The sequence below is a fragment of the Rattus norvegicus genome, chromosome 14 (assembly GCF_021556685.1).
Source record: "Rattus norvegicus strain SHRSP/BbbUtx chromosome 14, alternate assembly SHRSP_T2T, whole genome shotgun sequence".
Taxonomy (NCBI): Eukaryota; Metazoa; Chordata; class Mammalia; order Rodentia; family Muridae; genus Rattus; species Rattus norvegicus.
In genome coordinates, this window is record NC_141547.1 from 83,096,656 (window position 1) to 83,120,490 (window position 23,835).

General features: G+C 48.7%; 1 protein-coding gene and 1 non-coding gene across 49 annotated transcripts in view; one reads left to right on the top strand and one right to left on the bottom strand.

The window, feature by feature from the left end:
- The window catches only part of Osbp2 (oxysterol binding protein 2), a 161,555-nt gene that overhangs the window by 67,308 nt on the left and 70,412 nt on the right, over positions 1–23,835 (bottom strand). For 7 of the 48 annotated variants that reach the window (XM_087583339.1, XM_087583337.1, XM_087583336.1 and 4 more), the window contains exon 2: positions 9,667–9,759. In XM_087583339.1, the coding sequence (XP_087439465.1) occupies positions 9,667–9,739 (73 nt within the window). In that variant the 5' untranslated portion in view covers positions 9,740–9,759. 48 annotated transcript variants of the gene reach the window in all.
- Positions 22,540–22,670, top strand: LOC120096813 (small nucleolar RNA SNORA17). Its single transcript, XR_015637789.1, has one exon. It is a non-coding gene; the product is annotated as a small nucleolar RNA SNORA17 (small nucleolar RNA).

Sequence of the window (23,835 nt, forward strand, 5' to 3'; positions counted from 1 at the left end):
GCTCTTAGCAGCAGGTAGGATTAGATAAAAGGAGGTAGGAACTCAACTGGATGACCTTTATATGACCTCCTCACCCCTGGAATAAAATTCAAAGTCCAAAGCAAATGGGCTTCCCAGGCTGGGGGCCAGTAGGGGGAGCTGTCTGGCTCATGGCATTTACCCAAGAGTCTCTACACGGGTACCAGGACTTATGGAAGCTTCTCCCACAGAGCTACCAGCATCACCCGGGCTGGCTACGGAAGTGCTGTGGTATAGCACGGTGGGAGGGGCACCAAAGAAAGGGGTGGGGAAAAGATCCTTGGCAGGAGACAGCATGCTGGACACTGGCACCCACAACTGTGATCAGGTCTGCCTCTGCCCACCTGGGGCACTTGTCACAACAGTGTGAGGAGAGAACTGGATTCTGCACATGGAGATGGGGGTGTGACTTTGGCATGCCTTTCCTCCTTTGGGACCCTGAGTTTGTGTGAGGTCCTCTTGTCATACTGGAGACCTCTGTGGTGACCAAGCCACTCCAGCTCTTCCTTGGCATAGTTAAGATGGCAATGGTTCTCTACTCCTGGCTAGTTTACAACTGAGCTGCTTTTAGAATGCCCGGTGCCCAGTGTTAGCTGCTATTGCCACGGGGATAGGCAGGACATCAGCAAGATGGGAAGGCAGGCATTGCTGGGGAAGATGCAGTGAGTCAGGAGGCCCAGCTGCAGTCCCAGCTGCAGACCCAGCTGCAGTCCCAGCTGCAGTCCCAGCTGCAGTCCCAGCTGCAGACCCAGCTGCAGTCCAAAGCTCTTCCTGGGAGTTGTTTCTTTGGATAAAGGCTGCTCATGGCCTCGGGTGTTAAATCTCTGATCCTCCTGGAGGAGCAGTCCCTTTACCTTTTTACCCAGGCTCCAGGGCTGGCTAGCCAACATTCCTGGATGACATCTGACTCAAAGGCACTCCCCACCTTGGGGATATCTCCTCCAAGTTTGGACCAGGCTATCTCAGGTTAGCTGCTGAGGCCATCCAAGGTCCTCACAAATTTGAGAATAAAAAATGTAGCCAGTGGAGGCAAACTGTGAGAGAGACATTAAGAACACGACTGAACACCTGTGTGCCAAGCTGGTGCTGTGGCTTTTACAATCCAGGTCGACAGTGCGCTCTCCACCTTATAAACCATGTGTCAGAGGCACAGAAGGGCCACCCAAGCTCAACTGCTTTCACCAAAATAATGCTGGTTCGATTGTTAGGCATTTGTTACACCTCATCGTCCTTTGCCTTGAGGAGTCTAACAGGAAGATTCAGCTCATATTCCTCAGACACTTCGACTGTGCGACTTATCCACGATGTAAGCAGCAGCAACAAAAGTATTTGCAAAACAGAATGTGAACTGGGTCTAGGATTAGGTATCGCTAAGTATCAGCTATAGGACTTAGCAACTCTCGAGTGGTACCTCCTTCAGTTACAGAGGAGACACGAGCCGGCTTTAATTATTAAGGAGGTTTTAAGTTGTTCAGAATATGGGTAAAAATAGGTAGCCCGATTATATTACAGATATGCAGTATGCTAAAAATATAAGCACACCCCTCAACTTGATCTAACTATGGAAGATTCTTTGACCATGAAGGTAAAATCTTCAGAACAAATGACCGGCAAAACTCAAGTACACTGTTTTCCCAAAACAAAAACAACGCCCTCTGCTTAGCTGACCTGCCAGCGTGTCTCTGGATTTCTTATTTTATGAAACACGACAACAAGGACATCAGAGTATAGTCATGAGTCAGCCATCCTTCCAAAGAATCATTTTCTAAATGGTTCATTCATTCAGCCAAAGTACAAGCTAGTGGGGAGGAAAAAAAAAAACTGAAGTGGAAAGAAGTGATATGAAAAATGTGTATGGGGAACACATAATATCCTTCTTCCCTCGTGACCTTCTCTCTCTATAAAGCATCAGTGACAGGCAAATGGTACCCAGGTACCCAGCAGTCTGCTTAATTGAGCAATGCTACATTCTTGGCATGCATCTCCACAGCACTGCAGCACCACTGCAGCTCACACTGACCCCCAAACCTATACATCACCTCATGCCTCTTCACCACCTCCCCCCTCACCGGCACCTCCGAGGATCGGATGACTAAGGGCACATGCCCACCAGAGACCTTTCCCATAGACACGGCTCAGGCTAGACAGAGCAAAGCACACAGCCCGGGTCCACCAGGTGAACCCACTAAGACCCGGAGGGGTTGGTTCATCTAGAACAGCTGGGTTAGAATAGGCACCTCACCGTTTGGGATTTAACAGAGACCTCCAGGGCCTCAGCATGTGCCCCCTTTACCTCCACCCACTCTCCACTCCTTTATCTCCCCCTACAAACCAAAAGCCCTTTGTCTAGGTAATCCAATCCCCTCCCGTAGCAGCCCACCCACCCACCTCAAGGAGTTACCAGGTCTGTCTGACCTTGCCAGGTGATGGAGATGGGAACTGACTGCTGGTAGGAGCGAAGGCAGAGGTGGCCCATCAAGTTTAAACACATCTCCCCCTTCAGCTGATGGCTCAAGGCAGGAGGGGGGCAGTTTTAAGGGCTGAGTTTTAAGGCCCTAAGGCTCCTCTAGCTGGGTAGTTTCCCAGAGTGACCTCAAACTGCTTACTCAGAGGCACAGGCAGGCTGGAGAGGGCTTTTCCTGTGACAGCCACCGCTGGAGTTTAAAACCCCCTCTCCGTGCCGGGAACACGAAAGAACACACACACACACACACACACACACACACACACACACACACACACACACACACCTGCCTGTTCAGTATCCACTGCTGTGCACATCTGTCTGAGTAAAGCTCCTAACTCTCAGGTGTGCACGACTGATCCTCACCCTTGAAGCCCCGATGACAACCTCAGGCATCTAGGGGGAGGAGAAGGAGGTGGTGGGGAAAAGGCATTTACTTCTCTTCTCGCTTACAGCCTCTGAAGGTTGAAGCTTGCCTTCCTCTACTAAAAGATGGCTGGCTTCTCTCTAAGCTGAATTCAGTGCCTGGGCTTCCAGGAGTCAGTCCCCAGCACAGAGACGGAAAGGTGTCTCCCTTGGGACATTAGCCTAGGCAGCATCCTTCCTACTGTTGAACTGCTGGCGGCACACAAGGTGAGAAATTGCCTCCTCCTGTCCCACTTCTGCCTAAATCCTTTGTCCCTCCTGTGAGGGCAAAGGGGCCTCGACCCAAGACTGGGGGCTAATGCAGGGGCAGAGCTTTGAGCTCAGCCTCCAAGACTCTCTCAGCTAGGGCTGGGGAAAGGCAAACGTGGCTCAAGGGGTCGGTCGCCCCGGGGCCCTCCTGCTCAGCCCGGTCAGCCCGCCAACTCACCCCAGGGAGGGGCTCTCCAGAGTGGATGTGGATCCGGCCCCGGGACCGCGGGGACTCAGTCAGCCTCCACCTTCCCGCCGCGCTCTCAGCGCGTCTCGGTGCTGTGCCGGCTGCCGCCGCGGTGAGTCCGCGAGGAGGGCGGCGCTGGGGTCTGAGATGCGCTGCGCCGGGGGCCCGCCTCCCCGCCGCGCCCGCCGCTTCAGCACCGCGGACAGCGGCCAGCCCCGCGCGCGAGCGGCCTCGCCCGGAGGCCGGCGCCCCACCCGAGCCTCAAGCCCCTGCTGCCGGGCTCTAGGCACCCGGCTGGACAAAGGCTAGCTCCCTTGGAAGGACGCGCGAAGGAGGCGAAAGCACAGCTCAGCCTCTTAAAGCGCATCGGTGTGATCGGGAACCCGACCTGGCACCTAGGGCGCTATCTGGGCCGGATCACTACCGAGGAGGAGGCTGGCCCCTCGCGTGAGTCCAGCATGGGAGGGGCCCAGAGAAGATCGGTGCTCAAGCCCTCATCTCTCCGCTATCATATGTTCTGGATCTGTCTTGTGAACCAGAGGGTGTTGGGGTTCCATCCGACCTGAAATTTCAGTCCTTCCCACCCACCACCCCATCCTTGGTGTCAATCAACCAACAGATGGGACTGCTAGAACTTGGTGACATCACCCATAGCCATTTCCACGTTGTCTTTATTTCTGTTAAAAATCCCTCCTGCTGGTCCTTGTTCTCAGCCAGAAGTCCCCGGATGAGATGGAGGCGCTCTTCTTCTGACTTGGCTTCCAAAATAGAGCAGCAACTTGACCCTCAGTCTTGTTTCTCCTCTGGGACAGGTGGGGGCTGTAAGCCTGAAGAAACTCATCCAGTCTAGAGGGATCCACAGTGGCAGGCCACGGAGCACCCACCCACGAGGTGAGGAGGCTCTTTCCTACACTGAACTAAACTGGCCACTCCTGCCTAATTCTTTCTACAACACCACAACTTTTTCTCTCGTTAATTAAAATACAGAAGCATTTTTATTTTTTACCTCCGGCCAACTTCCCTGCCCCTCATTGGAACAGGGAAAACAGAACACAGCGATTTAGAAGTCTAGGTTCATAAATCCTATCTATTCAAGCACCTGGGAGATTCTGCACATTCAGGCAGTGGTTGCTGAGAGAGTATGGTCTGGAACATTCATGAAAGGAAATGTGTTGGACTGGAAACTCAGTGCCAGGCATCTTTTTTCAGAAGAAAGAATATGTCCTGCCTTAAAAAGAGATGGCGCGGGGTTGGGGATTTAGCTCAGTGGTAGAGTGCTTGCCTAGCAAGCACAAGGCCCTGGGTTCGGTCCCCAGCTCTGAAAAAAATAGAAAAAAAAATAGAAAAAGAAAAAAGAGTTGGCGCCTGCTCTTGGGAACCTTTTCTCCCTGGGTTGCCTTGTCCCAACCTTACCATGAGGCTTTGTGTCTAGTCTTATTGTATCTTGTTGTTTTATGTTAGGTTAAAACCACTGGGAAGAAGCCTGCTCTTTCCTGAAGGGAAATGGAGGAGCAGTGGATTGGGGTGTGTGTGTGTGTGTGTGTGTGTGTGTGTGTGTGTGTGTGTGTGTGATGACACTGAGAGGGGCTTAGGAGGCAGACAGGGGCTGGGAAGGAACAGAGAGAGGGGAGGCTGAGAGATCAATAAACAAACAACAAAACAATGACAAAAAAGATGTGTGACCACTAACTCTGAAAATCACTTCCCCTCCCTTCTCTTTCTTCTTTAAAGTCATGTGCTATCAAAACTCAGAAGGGGGAAGGGCTTCCTGCTGCAGACGTCAAAACCTCCAGAGGATAGGGAACCAAATGGTCGTGGCTTCTGAGTTTTCTTTGTGCATTACCTCATTTGGAATGGGAGGTCAGGAGGATTTTGTGACAAAGGATCCCTTCGGTTTAGTTCCTTTGTCTAATTTATGGCAGGATCAGCATTTCCTAGCTTGTCTGCATTCTCACATCCGAGACCAGGGAGGGCCCAGAAAGACTCATTCTCACATGCATACATGTGTGCACGTGTGTTCAAGTGTGTGCGTGGTTTTGAAAAAACCTAAAAACTAGAACACACTTCTCTGATTCTCACCCACAGACTGGAAACTGTGCTACACCAGGCCCTCTTCCCCCTTCAGCCCCTTGCAGGGGCTGGGGTGGAGGGAATGAAGGCCCTTATGACGTCCTCCCTAGACACTGTCATGCTGGTGGGCAGTGGACCATGCCCCTCCAGATCAGCCTATACCACCATCTTCTCCACAATGCTGTACTACAACCATGACAATCCACCATCAGCTGTCCCAGTCCTGCCTTTTCACTTCCTGCTATGCCTGGAGACACAGCACGTTCACATCCCTACCCCCACCACACACACATGTAGCCCCCCAACCCCCAGACCATCCTTTCTTCTGTTCCCAGCCCTCCTCCTTTCTCTCTGAGCCCCTCGGCCCCATCTAATCCCCCAAGCATGTTTTACAGGAGCCCAGAATGGCTGCCTTGGTGGAGGCCTCTCAAGCTCCCACCCGAGTGCATCAGAACACAACTGATTCGTGCTGAGTACTTGTAGAATGAGCAAACCTAGTGCTTGAGCAGGCAGGGAATGACAGAATTTGAAATGTGCTTTGGGCCTCCAATTCATTTTCTGGCCATCACCACCCTCTCTCTTCACTCCCCGTTCATGCCCTGTCAAGTCAACCTAGAGAAGGCAGTCTGGGGCAGGTCTGTCCTCCTGGTAAGCAGGGAAAGAGAATGAACCTCTAAGCTTACAGAAAGCACACAGAACTTGGTCCTCTGTGGGGTTCTTAAAGGCCCCGGGAAGGTGTTTGGAAGTGGGATCCTTCCGGTAACTACAAACAAAATGTCATAGCAAAGAGAACCCACAAGACAGACAGAATAGCCTCTTGCACCCACCCGAGTTATGCCTCAAAGCCGCAGCTGTGGTCACTGAGAGCCCCATCCATTTTTTATGTAGAATTGAAAAGGTCTTTGTGACATCGTCACATTGTAACTGGTGCGATGCTACTCTAGGAACAGACCTGTCAGCCAGAGCTTGAGAAGGGTCACAAGCGACATGATAGTTCATGTGGCTCTCTGTACCTCAGTGTGCATCTGTGTAAGAAGAAGACATCAGATTGGCTGACTTCTGCCATGCCTTTCAGCTTTTAAAACCCAGTGCCTTCAGGACTGTGGAGGCAGCTAAGTCACTAAAGTGCTTGCTGTCCAGGCAGGAGGACCCAAATTCAATCCTGAGCCCCCAAAACTGGGCGTGGGATTTGCAGTTATAATCCTAGCACCAAGAAGGTGGGGGCAGGCAGTTCTGGGCAGCTGGCCTAGCCTATGTGTCAAGCCACCGGTCTCGGTGGGTGATCTTGTCTCAGTGAACAAGGTGGGTGGTACCAGAGGAACAATGCCTGATGTTGACTTCTGGCTTACCCATGCATGTGTGTGTGTGGTATGTGTGTGTGTGTGTGTGTGTGTGTGTGTGTGTGTGTGTGCGTGCATGTGCATGCGCGTGTGAATGTGTGTGTAAGCAAGGGTGCAATGAAATCACTGAACTACACCACTCCATGAGTGAAAAGATGGGGGAGATTCAAAACTGCGAGGTATAGCTGGTCTTAAGCTACTTTGTAGGTTCCTTGTTCTTCCACCCTTCTCCACCCTTTGACCCACTAGCACTGGATAAGAGAGAAAAGAATAGAAAGGAAAGGAAAGGGGGACGGCCTTAAGTAATCTAAGTAATCCTTAGATTGCTTCCTTTCTTCGCTCCACTGAGTTTCTTGGGGCAAGTTTGATCTTGGTCATCGGCCATCTTTTTTTTTTTTTTAAGAATTATTTATTTTATTTATATGATGTAACTGTCTTCAGACACACCAGAAGAGGGCATCAGATCCCGTTACAGATGGTTGTGAGCCACCATGTGGTTGCTGGGAATTGAACTCAGGACCTCTGGGAGAGTAGTCAGTGCTCTTAACCACTGAGCCATCTCTCCAGCCATCGGGATATTGAATTTCTTCTTTGCACACAACTACCTAACCAACTGCAACCAGCAACAACCAACAGCCAATCCAGCCTCTTGGGCACTAGCATTTATGTGCCCTCTGAATATTTCCCATAATTCCAAATGTCACACAATTGCAGAAACTATCTTCAGCTAGCAAACCATGCTTCATGAGCACAAGGCAAAATCATAGTGGACGGCTGTGGACAAACTGAAGCCCCGTATCCCCACACCTGGGATTAAAACAAAACCATATAATATTTCTGTGGGGTTTTTTTTTCTTAAGAAACCAAAATTCCAAAATTGTCACTACAGCCATGGCTACCTCCAGGGTTGTGGAGCGAATAGCAAAGGGTGGGCAAACCCTGGCCAATGTGAGGTGTTATGAAGAGGGGGGTCTGCAAACTGGAAGGGCCTGCAAGTGTTGGGAGTAGCTGTGGGAGACGTTTGCAATACAGAAGACCTTGGGAGGTAACCGTGGGGCCTTTACGTATTACAGATATATGTTAAAGAGACGCTCTTTTTGTTTGAGGTAGGGGCAGACAAGGGAGGCAGTGACTGTGGTGATTTGAATGAGAATGGTCCCTCATATATTTGAATCTTTAGTCAATAGGGAGCGGCACTATTTCAAAGGATTAGAAGGTGTGGCCTTGTTGGAGGAAGTGTGTCACTGGGGGTGGGCTTTGAGGTTTCAAAAGCCCCATGCCAAGTCCAGTGGCTCTCTCTTCCTGATGTAGAACTCGCAGCTAATAATCTACCGCCGTGTCTGCCTGTGTGGACAAACCTCTGAAACTATAAGCAACCTCCACCTAAATGCTTTCTTTTCTAAGAATTTTCATGGTCATGGTCCCTCTTCATAGCAATGGCAACAGTAACTAAGACAGAGTTGGTGTCAGGGAGCTGGGTGGTGCTGTGACAGGCATGACCATGGCGCTTGTTGGTGGAATGTGGACTTTGAGACTTTGAATTAGGAGAGCAGTTAAACTTTTAAGCTTAGTGGGTCATACTAGTGCCAGAACTATGGGGGCCCAGGTCAAGAAGTCTCAAGGCAGAAGAATTAAGTGGTGTCCATTCTTGTGATATTTTTCGTGAAGAATGTGGCTACTTTCTACTCTCGTCCAAAATAAATCTGTCTGTAGCTAAATTGAAGAGTTTGGACTAACGACATTGGCAGGGGGGATTTCGAACAGCCTACCTAGCACTGACTGTGTCTTGTGGTCATTAGAGTTCATGCTTATGCAGATCTGTAATGAAAAGGAGCAAGCCGAACAAGAAAAAATGTTCTGAATGTACAGTATGAGGGGAAGAGTACCAGGAATCGTAGTGGACCCAAGTCCAGTGCTCAGTTAGACAAAAAGCTTGAAGAAAAGCCTGGGGCTAAGTGAAATTAGGGGAGTGGTGACATCAGGGTGCGATCCCAACCAGCTAAGCTTCCAACTCCGGAAAAGGAATTCAAGAAAAGCTTAAACAGTGAAGGAACCCATCAAAACCAGAAAGCTGGTAAAAACACATTTGAATAGGGGGCCAAGTTCCAACCCCAGCAAGCGGAAGACCTTGTCAGCTCCAGTCATGTGTTTCTGGCTTTACAGTCAAGGACACAAGAAAGGGGTTGTGGAATCTCCCTCTGCAGCTAAGGAAAGCTGCCGAGGCCGGGTGTGAGTCAGAGATGTCCTTGTATGGAGGCCCAGAGGGGCCATTGCATGAAGCTGTGAAGGTGAAGCCTGGATTTCCCTGGAGCCCTGAAGATGTTGGAGATGCCCAGGAGAGCTGCTGGCAGGGAGTGGATCCAGCCCCAGAGAGAGAAGTGTTTGCAGCCAACATGGCTGGAAGACGTTGGAGATCTGAAGAGCACTTTGACATCTGACATGGAGAGGCAGCGTTTGGAGTTAGCCCTGATGGTGTTTGATCTTGCTTCTGGTGCTCCCTCACTGTGCTCCCTTTCCTCCTTTTAGAATGTCAATGTACATTCTGTGCCGTTGTATGTTGGAAGTGTGCGATCTGCTTTTTTATTTTTACAGGGGTTACAGTTAAGAGACTGCCTGAGTCTCAGAAGAGACTTTGGAGTTTTAAACAGTGTTGAGCCTGTGACGGACTATGGGGGCTTTTGAGGTTGGACTGCATGCAATTTTGCACTATGATATAGGACTATGCGGGTAGGGAGTGGAATATGGTGGTTTGAATAAGAATGGCCCCGAGACTCACATGTTTGAAGGCTTAATCTACAGGGAGTGACGCTACCTGAGAAAGATTAGGAGGTGTGGCCTTGTTGGAGGAAGTGTGTCACTGAGGGTGAGCTTAGAGGTTCAAAAGCCCACGCCATGCTCTCTCCTCATGCTACCTGTAGATCTGGATGTAGAACTCTCAGCTCCTTCTCCAGCACCTGCCGTGTCTGCTGCCATGCTCCCCGCCATGATGATAATGGGCTAAACCTCTGAAATTTTAAGCAAGACTCCATTAAATGCCTTCTTTTATACGAGTTGATGTAGTCACGGTATCTCTTCACAGTAAGAGAACCCTGACCAAACCATTGCGGATACAAATGTTTGCTACTAAACCTGATAAACTTGGTTCAGTTAAGGCCCCTAGAACCCACATAATGGGAGGGGAGAACCGGCTTGCCAAATTTGTTTTCTGGACCTCCACACATGTACTATGGCATGACTGTGTGCTTGCATTCTGGTGTGTGTGTGTGTATGTGTGTACAAATACACATTCCCCAAAATAAATTTAACTTTTAAGTGTGCAAACAACTTGAACAGACCATGTGTCAAACATATGTAAATGGTTGGTGAGGATGTGAAAAGATGAGTTCGACTTCACTGACAGCAGAATACAAATCAGAACCACAGTGGGGTATCACAGATACCCGTTACCGTGGCTACTAAACCAGACAAGGACGAGTGCTGGGGAGAACCTGGAGCTTTTATGTGGGCGGGAATGAAAATGGTGGAATTGCTGTATCAGTTACCTCATGGCCCGGAAATTACACAATTACTCGAAGGAACTGAAAGCCGGGCCTAGACAAGTACCTGAGTACCAGTCTCCATAGCCATGTGGGCCACAGAGCTGACCTGCTGATGAAACCCAGTGCCCACTGCCAGATGGCACACCTTAATCCCAGGAGACAAAGGCAAGCTGGTCTCTCAGTTCAAGCCCAGCCTGGTACAGAGCAAACTTCCGGTAAAGAAAAGTCCAAGCATGGTGGTACATGCCTTTAGACCCAGCACTCAGGAGACAGCCGTAGGCAGATCAAGGGCAGTTTATTTTGTGACTTCAGAGGTGGTTTTTGTAGGGACAGTTTTACAGGGATGAACAAGATATAACATATGCCTGAGGAGAGACTACTACTCAGCCTGTAAAGGAAGGAAATTCTGGCATGAGTTATAAGACAGATGAAGCTTGAGGATGTGATAAATCAGTCACAAGATGACACCATGTGATTCGCTCACGTGAAGTTCCCAGAGAACTCGATCCCTCCCAGGCAGACTAGGATGGGGGTTGCCAGGGGATACTGGGAAGAGGGAGAGGCAAGTCATTACTTAATGAGCATAGATTTTTCAAGATAGAACAAATTCTGGGGGTGAGTGGAAACGGGAGCTCCCAAGATATTAACGTAGTTAATCCACTGAGCTTGTATGTTTAAAGATCATTAAGATGATTGGCAGCCAATGGCTGCTGAGGGAGGAGGAGACCTTTTTCTGTGGGGATGTGGCCACGGGAAGGTTGCTGATCTTCATTCAGGCAGCGGTAATTGGACTCAGTGGACTATAAAAAAAAAGAAAGAAAAAGGTCTAGAGGGAGGGTGGATACAACCAAGATACACTGTATACGTGCATAAACTTGTCAAGGAATACATAAAAATATTAAAGATGGCTAAGATGGTAAGTTTTATATTTGTGTATTTTACTTTAAAAGGTTTAGTAATTTCTTCATGTGTATATGTATTTATGGTGTTCATGCCTGTGCATATGCATTTGTGTGCGGGCACAAGCATGTTGGGGCCAGATGTCAGGTGTATTCCTCAGGCTCTACCTTCTGTATTAGTGAGACTCTGTCACTGAACTCCCAACTCTCTGGCTCGGCTAGCCTAGTTAGCCAGTTTACTCTGAGGATTCTTCCAAGAGCGCTGTGATTTCAGGGGAGCCGTCACACCCACCCATATTTTATGAGGGTTCTAATGTAGAGGAATTTAAATCCAGCAACACAGCTGCTCTGGCAAGGGATAGTACACTGGAATACAGACACACCTCAATCTCAGGAGACAGCAAGCAAGTCTCTGAGTTCAAGGCCAGCCTGTTAGGTGTTAGGTCCAGGCATGGTGGTACATACCTTTAGGTCCAGCACTCAGGAGACAGAGGCAGGCAGATCAATGGCAGTTCAGTTCATGGAGTTCGGGAGCAGTTTTTACAAGGACAGTTTTACATAGACAGGTTGCAGAGAGAAGAAGTTAGGCACAGGTGAAGAAAGAATGAGCCAGGGAATGAGAAGAAACCAGAAGATTAGAACAGATAGAGTTAGTTTGAGGCCAAGCAGAGCAATTTAGTGAGAAGCTGAGAGAAGTCAGATTAAATCAGTCAGTGTGGAAATGACTTTCAGCCAGAACAGCTGAGTTGAACCAGCCAGCCAGAGTTCAGAAAGAGCTAGGAAGGGTGAGCTTATTTAGCAATAAGCCTCTGAGAGGACAAATATATCAGCCAAATAAAAGTTACTTTTACATTCTGGAGACAAACACTTTATCTACCGAGCCATTTCCTCAGACCCTTATTTACATATTTGACCACTAGGCTAGACAGTGAGACCCTGCCTCAAAAAAAAAAAAATGAAGAGAGTGTCAAATAACAGTGGGTAGTTGAGTTAAATATCAAAGGGATTTTCTGTGTAAATGAGTTTAAATTTACTTTGAAACAATGTTATACATAATCGAAACAATGTGACACATAACTAAGAACAGGGAAACAAATTCCACATTCAACAAGATCCTGCAGTGTGGGCTGACCAGAGACCTGAGTGATCTGGAACTGCCATAGGAAACCAGACAACTAGATTCCCAGGAACTGAGACTTGTGTGACTGTCCTCACAGCCTCTCAGAGGTGTTTAAAATTCACCTCCCCAGTCTGCAGGAAGCCAGTGGACAATTATTACAACAGAGAACATTCCACAGAAGCAAAACTAACTCTCAAGACCATTGATGGCTGAGATGCCAAGAACCTGAGAAGAGATGGGCCAAAAGCTGACTTCAAACTGACTCTGATCACAGGGCTAGAGGAAAGGATGTGAGGAGCAGAATGCGTAAACAGACGGGACGTCCCATATAACTGGAAACATACACATGACCAGACAGCCTAGGACAGAAGAGGTTTGGATCTAAGAACTCACCAGACAAAAACCAGCAGAACCAACGGAGCTGAAACCAAGTTTAGCAAGCTCAGAGACTGGACAACAAAGACTATTTAATGGGGGAAACTCACAACAGTGTGAGGATGTGGGAGACGCGGACGGGCTAACATACGTATAACTTGAGTCCCACAAGAGGAAGAGTGTAGTAGCAGGTGCAGAGGAAACAATGACCACCAGTCTTCTCAAATCTTGTGAAAGACGTTAACTTACAGATTCAAGATGCTGAGAGAGCTCTAGGTCAAAACAAAAAAACAAAAAAAACCCAAACCAACTAAACAACAACAACAAAAAACCCCAAAATAAATCAACCCAAAAAACAAAACAACCCCCCTCCCCAAACCAAAGCCCTCACCTGTATACATTCAACTCATCACAGTCAAAGAGAGTCATTGTGTACATTCATCATACAGGGTATTGTTGCCGAAGGATTATTATATAAATTGCATTTCTATACTAGAATTAATCTTGATATGTTTTATTTGAAAGCAAGATGCCCTCAGTGGTGTCATGTTGAACCTGCAGCGACATGAAACAATCATGGTAGGAACCCTCTGTGGTCTAAGTCGTCCCAGCCATAGGCTCTTCCCAGGCTTACTGCTCCTTTGAAACAGACCTCAACTCCAATCAGAAACGGTGGCCGCAAACAGGTCCTGACCCCATGGTAATCATGCCACTACTGCTCCTATGGGCACATCTTGTAGCCTGCCGGGTCCACAGCAGGGTAAGGCATCTTACATGCATAGCAGCTCCCAACACCGTGGAAGCTGGACAGCAGGAAGGTGGCACTTCCAGCCTCATTTCTGTAGTCAAAGTGTGTGTTTGATGTTGTCAGTAATAGCTTCTTGCCATCAAGTTCTGGTGGGCAGTCATGCCCAGAGGCCATGGCCTTTGTTGTCTGGGCAACTTTGAGGCCTCCCTGACTTTACTGTATTTTGAGTATACCCTGTCCCTGCATTAACTGCTTTACTGTTGCTGTGATAAAATACCCTGATCAACGTTATTTTAGAGGACACTGTCTTCTCTAAAGGAAAAAGGTGTTATTAGGTTCCAGAGGGATGACATCCATCATGGATTCTAAGCAGGAACCTCCCTCCCACCCCCCAAGCTGAGGACTGAGCCCAGGGCCTTGCTGAGAGCACCCTAAGAAGGAACCCTAAGAGTTCACATTTCATTCACATTCCAATGCAGATAGGAAGTGGGAGCTGGTTACAGCCTCTTAAGTCCCGTCCCAGTGATCTTCCTCCTGCAAGCCTCCACTTCCTAAAGGTTCTACAACACCCCCAAACCATGCCACCAACTGGGGGCCATTTCTCATTCAAAACACAGCACCCCCAGCCCTTCCCTGCCCTATCCCTCTTCTATCTGGGTCCTCTGTGATTTCTCTTGCCTATGTGAACCCTAGGAGCCACAAAAAAGAGAAAGGGATGTTTTGTCTTTTCGAGGTTGGCTTGATTTGTTCAGTATGATCATCTTCAGTTGTATCCGCTCTCCTGCAAACAACTTAACATGAGTTCTCTAAAAAGCACCTTGACTGTGTATTATATATACCACGTTTTCCATGCACACTCCTCCTGAGCTGGATTCTTAGCGCCATTGTAAACAGTGCTGGTGATGGGTAAGAACCACTGTGCCATGCGGGCTTGGAGGCTCTGGGTAAACACTTGGGTGGTAGCCGGATCACATGGCTGGTCTCATCTCCACACTGGCCTCCATAGTGTTTGGACCAGATCACACTCAGCAGGCCCTTAACCCCCACTCCATCCTCAGCAGCAAGTGTTGTCTTTTGTTCTCCTTGTTGATAGCCCTTCTGATGGGTTGAGATGGACTCTGACTGTAGCCTTTTGCACCTCTCTGGTGGCTGGCGAGGTTGAGCATTGTTTCACATGCTTATTGCCTATTTCTATTTCATCTTGGAGAACTGTTGGCTTCATGACCCTATTTATTTACTGGGCTGATGGTTGGATTTTAGAAGGTAAACAAGTTCATGTTCAAAACTTTAAAAAGAGCCAGGGCTGGAGAGATGGCTCAGAGGTTAAGAGCACTGTCTGCTCTTCCAGAGGTCCTGAGTTCAATTCCCAGCAACCACATGGTGGCTCACAACCATCTGTAATGGGATCTGATGCCCTCTTCTGGTGTGTCTGAAGACAGCTACAGTATACTCATACACATGAAAGAAATAAATAATTCTAAAACAAACAAAATAAAATGAAAAGAGGCAGGCCTGGTAGCACATGCTTGTCATCCCAGCACTGAGAAGTCTGAGACAGGGGGAGTTCTTAAATGCAGGGCCAGCTTGGGCTCACATTGTTTCTTTTGTTTCTTCAAAAGAAAAAAAAAAGAGGCTGGAGAGATGGCTTAGTGGTTAGGAACACTGGCTGTTCTTCCAGAGGACCTGGGTTTGATTCCTGGTACCTACACATCAGCTTATACCTGTCTATAACTTCGATTCCAGAATGCATCAGATCTATATGCATGCACGCACGCACGCATACACACACACACACACCCCGACATATAGATGTTTTCAGAACAAGATGAAAAGCAGACTTCACTGCTGCTGTAGACATGATCACAAGAAACGCTAAGGGCTCCTAGAACAAAGAAGTTTATCTCAGGTAACATGCACAGCAATGTGGAAAAAGCTAAAGATGACCTAAACTGTTTAAATGCAGCTAAATATTAGAAAGTATTGAGCCAATAAGGCACTATTTATGAGTTGGGATGTAACCCAGTGACAGAGAGCTTGCAAGGTCCCAGGTCCCATCGCCAACACCACCCAAAACAAACAAACTAAACTAACCGAGGACAGTGCCCTGAGCTTTGAGGGAGTCACCCATGTAACAACAGGAGGAGCAGGAGGACACCAGGAACCGAGCCTGCTGAGGGAGCCTTAAGTTGCTTGAAGGGGAAAAATAATAATTAAGGTAGACTAAAATGTATCAAAGATTCAGATTGTAATCTACTCAAAAATAATATTTAAAAAAAGAGAGAGAGAGAAGGACCTGGAGAGATGGCTCAGTGCCTTAGAACACTGACTGCTCTTCCTGAGCCTGAGTTCTCACAACCATCTGCGATGGGATCCGATGCCCTCTTCTGGTGTGTCTGAAGATAGCGGGAGTGTACTCACATACATAAAATAAATAAATCTTAAGGAAAAAAGAAAAATAACAAAATTATTATATTAATTAAAATTAAAATAGAGGAGAAAATGAAATAATTTTAAATATTAGAAATCTACACCAAATGGAATTCCCTCCCCTTTTAAGGCTGAATCTATTCTTCTAGGGCAGTGGTTCTCAACCTTCCTAAGGCTGTGACCTTTTAATGCAGTTCCCTCATTTTGTGGTGACCCTTACCCATAAATTTATTTTTGTTGTTACCCCATAACTGTAATTTTGCTACTGTTATGAATTGTGATGTAAGTATTTTTGGAGATAGGAGTTTGCCAAAGAAGTTGCGAGGCACAGGCTGGGAACCACTACTCTGTGTAGCCGCATGGCCAAGGGTTTCTGTCACCTGACAGTGGCTGTGAGTCTTTCCAGCCTTTGGTTTTCAGGTCACATGGGGAACTGGATAGAGCAGAGAACATGGAGTCAGGGAGATCTGATTTACAGCATACTGGCTCTGTCTGTCAGAAGCTCAGTGCCTGGACAAGTCATAAAACACAGCAACATGAAGGGCAAAGTAGGCTTGCAGGGTGGCCTCCTCAGTGCAAACCTCACGTACACTCTACCTGGCCTTCAGAGTTCTAGTGCAGAAGCCACCCCAGGCTTCTGTCCTCAGACTGTTAACTTCTACCCAGCACACAAGAATACAACCACGCAGCACCAATCAACTTGTAGCTTCATAAAACAGGTTGCCAGCCAACGATAACTGGCTGGAGAACATTTCACATTTCACTCAACAAGTCTCTATTTGTCAGACTCTGCAGTGGGGCAAGTGGGGTGGGAAGGATTCATGCCTAGAAGCAATGGCTAATGAAGGCCCAGAGAAGATTCAGCACAAAGCATGAATGCAGACTTGTGTATGGACATCTGAGTGGTCTGCAGGCAGCTTTGACAGCAAGGCTACAAGCTCAGTTCCTTCCACAGACAGTACTACAGCTGGCAAGTCCAGCATTGCTTACTCTCCTTACCTGCTGCTTCCCCACCAGCTGCTTCTCTACTGACTGCTGGCCCACCAGCTGCTTCTCTATCAGCTGCTTCTTTACCAGCTGCTTCCTCACCAGGTGCTTCCCTACCAGCTGCTTCCTCATCAGTTGTTTCTCTACCAGCTGCTTCCCCACCAGTTGCTTCTCTACTGACTGCTGGCCCATCAGCTGCTTCTCTATCAGCTGCTTCCTCACCAGCTGTTTCCCCACCAGCTGCTTCCTCACCAGCTGCTTCCCCACCAGCTGTTTCTCTACCAGCTACTTCCCTTCCAGCTGCTTCCCTTCCAGCTGCTTCTCTACCAGCTGTTTCTCTACCAGCTACTTCCCCACCAACTGCTTCTCTACTGACTGCTGGCCCACCAGCTGCTTCTCTATCAGCTGCTTCCTCACCAGCTGTTTCTCTACCAGCTGCTTCCCCACCAGCTGCTTCCCTACCAGCTGCTTCCTCATCAGTTGTTTCTCTACCAGCTGCTTCCCCACCAGTTGCTTCTCTACTGACTGCTGGCCCATCAGCTGCTTCTCTATCAGCTGCTTCCTCACCAGCTGTTTCTCTACCAGCTGCTTCCCCACCAGCTGTTTCTCTACCAGCTGCTTCCCTACCAGCTGCTTCCTCACCAGTTGTTTCTCTACCAGCTGCTTCCCCACTAGTTGCTTCTCTACTGACTGCTGGCCCATCAGCTGCTTCTCTATCAGCTGCTTCCTCACCAGCTGTTTCTCTACCAGATGCTTCCCCACCAGCTGCTTCCCCACCAGCTGCTTCCTCACCAGCTGCATCTCTATCAGCTACTTCTTATGAAAAACTGGCTGAAACTTGCATGTGGCTCCTGAATATTCAGCTTTTTCTGTTCTCACAAATGCTTACCAATTTTTAAGCAATACCATTTGGAATTTGATTTTTTTTTTTTCCGGAGCTGAGGACCGAACCTAGGGCCTTGCACTTGCTAGGCAAGCACTCTACCACTGAGCTAAATCCCCAACCCCTGGAATTTGATTCTTATGTTGATGATATTCATGGATTTACTGATTGATTTGTGGTCAGTGAGGAAGGCAAGTGCACTCTTAAAGCATTTACTAAAGGGTCCTCACACCACCACTGGGTGAGTCCCCTGTCCTGCCACTTGGCCTAGTCAAGGCTTCCAGCCACTCTACAGCCTGTCGCTCCTTATCTACACATAATTAAGGTCTACTGTGTTTCTCAAGACTGCGACCCTGATGCCACAAACACCAGCTGGAGCATGACCTGGCCCCAGTCACTGAGCTCCTGGCCCTGCAGACAAGCAGCATGCGAAATTCCTTCTGAGAAAGACACTTGTCATAAAAGCTTATCATGAAGAGAGTTGCCAGGAATCTCAGAGAAATAATAATTTAAAGTTTGGGAGTGAGCAGGCCAAAGTGTGGCTCTCCCTCCTGAAGCCCTAGAGTTAAAACAAACAATAAAAGCTCAAGGGGCTGGAGAGATGGCCCAGCAGTTAAGTTTGTCTTTCCAGCACCTATGTGGTGGCTCACAATCATTTGAAATTCCAATACCAGAGGCTCCAATGCCATCTGGCCTCTGTGGCCACCAGGCACACCCATACACATAAAAGTGAGCAATTAAAAAATGAAGGCTTATCTGCCTTCAGGTGGCCCTTCACCATATTTATCACACTCAGCAAATTTCCACACCTCAAGAAGGTTTCTTTCAATTTAGGAAGTATGCCATGCGTGCCTCTCTCTCTTTTTTTTTTTTTTTTTTTTTTTTAAAGATGGAATTGGCTGCACCTCTCTAAGGCTGACCTTTGAAGCTAGCTTACAGTGCTACTGAAAGCTTCAGGCCTACTTTAAGCCAGCGAGCAAACACACACGTGCATGCGCACATGCACACACATGCACACACGCACACACTCACATACTCTCATACACACTCCCACGCACACCCACACACTCTCGTACACACATGTGCACATACACGCTGTCACATATATACACACATGCATGCATATATACTATAGCAGAGATTTGTGTGTATGTACACACATGCAAATGCACACGTATCCCAATTTCACCCCCACAATAAGGTCTGCTGGAATTCTTGAGACCAATTCGGAACAACTGGCTCTGTCTTCTTGCCTGTGTCCCTCAAAACTACCTTAAGGAATGTTCGCGTGAATTGACAAATATTCAGATCTTTGTACAACACACGTACTATAGCTTCAACTTGTCCAACTTCCCCTAGCTCTTCTCTGGCTCTCAAATGAAGGTCGGCAGTAATATCATAGATTGTGTAAGCTGCCTGGGTGAAGCCTTTCTTGCACCTGGACAGTCCTGTCAGTGATGGAACTCGAGAACACACACGAGTAAGCATTTGTGCATTCAATCCCCTACAGCCCTAGGTATGCACACCCAACTGTCACTGGCCGCCCATCTTTTTTCTGCAGTCTAGCACTTTGTTGCATGGACACGTCCCTTGCTTCCCTCATATACTGGCCATTAGTGCGAGAGAAAGTGGGACACAGCAGGACATGTTTCCAGTGAGATTCATACCCCCCAACCCCCATCCTCAAAAGCACAGCACAAACAGAGCTGCTATCTAAATGAGGACCATTCATTCTGGGACAGGAGCCAAGACTGTGAGCCTATTTTGTAGAAAGCATTCATTCTGCCCAAGGCTCAGGACAGAATGCAAGCCACTGGCTCTGACATCTGCAGAGACCATACCCAAGATCCTCTCAGCTAAGCCACCTCCCTCCCTAGGGCCTTATGGTGGAGTCAGCAGGATTGGCAAGAATGCTTGCTTGATGCTGACCCATCCAGCTGTACTGGGCTGGTCCAGGGCTCTTTGGGTCTTTGGTTTCCACGAGCTCTGCAAGCTGTCTTTTCTTTCTGAGCTGAATGGGCAGGGTTGATGCTGAGGAGAGCTCAAATTCACTTGTATTAGCAACTGGAACCTGGAACAGATGGATCTGGTGAGGAGGAAGCTGCCTGGACAGGATGTGGCCCTACTTGAACTCTTCCTCCTCTCAGGGTGTAGATTTTTCCCAACGCCTTTCTCTGCACTGGGTCCACTTCCAAGATGACCCAGTGATCCCTCTGGGATCTCCCTTTGCTTCTTGAGCCCAGCAGTTATTCCCAAGAGGATGCCAAGATCAGCAGCTCTCACAGTTCAGCACCGGAAGCAAGCAGTCGCCACTCATTCTTCCACAGAGACTCGGCCAACATGTTAGTTGGAACACATTGCACACAGGCTAATGCCCAGCAATTTTTTGCCCACTTGTTGTGACTCATGTAGATTAGTTCCAAAGCTATTAAAAAATAAATGATCTCCCCTTGGCGAAGCTCTGAGGCCAACACAACTTATTAATTAACACAGTTGCTGACTCTCGAGACTCATCATGCTGGAGCTGCTGTGATAATCTGATTTCCCATATAATTGCCACAGCTCTGCAAGTCTGAGCCGCAGCAAAAGCATCAGACTGAAATGAATCACACAAAAAGGCCTTGGCTGGTTTGCCCCAGTGAAAGGAGAGCCGTGCCATCCACTTGCCACTAGCGCCCCCTGGTGGTTGGGCTGCATTTGCAGAATGTTGGTTTCCATGGGAAGAAAGGGAGCCTGCATTTAACACTTGAGCAGCAATGCCAGGGAAATAACATGGTACTGAGGAAACAGTAGGTAGGTGGCAGGCGCCAGATTCAGTGCGGTGGCGGGGAGGTTGAAGCAGGAGGAACAGCTCCCGTTCAGGAGTCTGAGGCCAGCCTGTACTACATAAATAACAACATTTTTTCTTTTATGTGCATGGTGTTTATCTGCCTGTGTTTCTGTGTACCATGTGAATGCAATGCCCACAGAGGCTAGAATAGGGTACTGGATCCCCTAGGACAGTTGTAGATGGTAGTGAGCTGCCATGCAGGTGCTAGGAATCGAACTGGGGTGCTCTGGAAAAGCAGCAAGTGCTCTAAACCATGGAGACCTCTCCCTGAATAATAAAAAATGTAAAGAGATGCTGCCACTCCCTACCCGTCCGTCTCTTTCCTACACAGCATGAGGAGACACTTCACTGGTAACCAAACTTTCCCACCAATACCATCCTCACTGTAGTTTTTTATGGACACGGTAGGCCAGGTGTGGTGCTGACACTTTACACATTTTTGCAACGATCCAGTTCTCTCAAATAAAGGAACTGGTTAGCATGAAGAATGTTCACAGGGCAACAAACGCACTTGGGCTCTGAGACCACAGAACCATGAGGAACAATAGGCTGTCCCTCTCCAGTGTCATGATCCACTGACCCCGCCCATCATCAGGACCCTCAGGCACCACTGTCCTGCTTAGCTCTTATCTCGCTCCACCTGCAGTCAGAGGTAACAAAGCCAAGACTGCAGCTGGGCTCCTCTGGGAGGGCTGTTGTGGTGCATGGTTTGCTGCTGGCTTTCTCTAGCGCCATCTTGAGACATCACCACTGCATCCTGCCCTTCAGTGCTCCTGCCTCCCTGGTTGGTCTCTAACTGCAGGTGGCCATGCTGGCTCCTCTCCAGGCCTGGTTGTCACACTGGCCCCTACCCACCTCTTCCGGGATAGGGTCACACACCACTTCCTCCACGCAGGCTTGCCTGACTGCAGTGTTGCTGAGGTACCGATCCCGGTGCACCCTTCGGTAACATGATCTGAGGCTCGGTGTCTTGTGTGCCACCTCATAGGTGGAGGGAGGAAGCCGCCAGTAAGATCTGTTTTCTGTTGACTCTCAACTCCCCTCATTATCTTAGCACACAATAATGTGCAGTAAAAATTGATTATATAAACTGACCGATCCCTGGCATGTAAGTTGGTGGTGGAATGCTCGCCCGTGGATAAGGTGATCTGAATGAGAATGTCCCCCACAGTCTAAGGTAGTTGAAGTTTCGACCCTCAGTTGATTTGGGGATGGAGGTGCTGCCTTGCCTTACGTCACTGGGGATGGGCTTTGAGCGTTCATTGCCCCCCCCCCCCCCGACTTCTAATGTGCTGTCTGCATCGTGCCTGCAGTCGAGGACTCACAGCTCCCCACTCCTGTCTCTGGCTGCCATGCCTCCTTGCTAGGATGGACTCTCATCCCCCTGGAACCTAAGCCAAGATTAACTTTCTCTTCCACAACTTGCTATTGGTCATGACGGTTTTTTACTTGTCTGTTTGCTTGGTTTTGAGTTTTTCGGTTTATTATTAGTTTTGGGTTTTTTTTTTTTTTTTTTGGTTGTTGTTGTTTTGTTTTTTCAAGACAGTATTTCTCTGTGTAGCCCTGGTACTCACTCTGTAAACCAGGCTAGTCTCAAACTCAGAGATCTGCCTGCCTCTGCCTCCCAAGTGATGATTAAAGGCATGTGCCGTCACTGTCTAGCTTGGTCATGGTGTTTTAGCCATTGTATTATATAAACACGGACTGACTTCAGGTCTATGAAATTCTATAATAGTTAGCAGGAAAGCCAAGTTTTCCCGCTTGGGAACGAGCACGCAGCGGTGATGTGAGTGAGCACTGCTCACCTCACAGGGCTCCAGGCGGAGTATTACTGTGTGCAAAGCCAAACAGGACCTTGGAGCGCTGCTCTCAGCCAAACGGGTGGATTCTAGATACACAGGAAAGAGCAGATGCCAGTGTGTGGGAGACTGAAGAACAGTGTGAGGGGAGTCGTCCTACCAGCATGCACCACACACTCCTGCCCCTAGCGTCTTGCAGGTGTGGCTGCTGGGTCACGCATGCTCCAGTGGGTGGCAGAGAGGAGAGAGGCTATGTCTACGCCCAATGTTCTGACCTGTGGCATCTGAGTGATTAAGTGGCCTAGCGCTCCCTTTAAAATGGCAAGCTTAGGAGCACCCTCATAGAAGCAGGGGGAAGGGGGATGGGAGAGGGGGTTTCGGGAGGGGAAACCGGGAAAGGGGATAACATGTGAAATATAAGTTTAAAAAATCCAATAAAAGAAAAAAAATTTTTTTTAAAAAAGCGAGCCCGAGACTACCACCAGTCCCACACCACAGGGCACTGGATAGAGAGCTCGCCTGAGTTAGTCTAGTTCTGTGCAGTCCTGGACAGGCTGGGAGCAAGTAGGATACCACAGGGACCATGCCTAGGGCCATACAAGAAAGAGTGGGATAATGAGAGTGGGTGGAGAGAACATACGGACACCATGATGACCAGGATGACAAGTGGAACCTCTGCCTGGGACAATGAACCAGAGTGGGAGAGGGTCTGAGACAGATGACGCTGGCATGGGGCCACTCAGGCCATCCAGGGTGAGGGGCAAACCTGAGAACCACCAGACTGACACCATGGGGCCTGGACAGGGAGCTAGCCTGAGATGACCAGCAGTCTGCACCCCGCAGGCCTGGTGGGGGTCAGATCATGCCTGAGATGACCCCTGCCCCGTGCCGTAATACACAAGTGGGGCACAGCACTTCTGAGACTGCTCCTGAGACAACCCTGGACACTCGGTGCCACTAAGAGGAGCAAGTAAGTGGCAGAGAAATGAAAAAGGAAGAGAAACAGAGGGATGTGGGCACAGAGAAGAGAGGCAGAACTGGAGATTCCAGAGTAGTGAGGAACAGCCTGATATGAGTAACCAGTGACGCCACCTGGGACCACGGTGGGGTCCTGGCCTGTGCTGCCACTGGGGGCCCTGTCTGAGTCCCTGGCCCTGCAGCAGCAGAGGTCTGTTGCCACCAAAGGCTAGGCAGATGTCCCTGGTCTGGGCTGATCCCTGGAGACACGTTAGTGTCTGGGGACTGAGCAGAACCAGCCCCATCCCTAACATGGATATTGTGGGAGAGCTGGCCCTGGGGGTATAAGAACAGAAGTGTCCCTGCCCCTAGCCAGATGCAGTGCTCCTGAGAGGGACCCTGCACCTCACCTGGGCAGCACAGTAGAGCAGATACTAGTGGTGGGTGGTGGAAGCCATCCTATAACCTCTGGGAATGAGTGTTTTGCAAATGGAGCTCCCTGTGATACAGCCCTTTG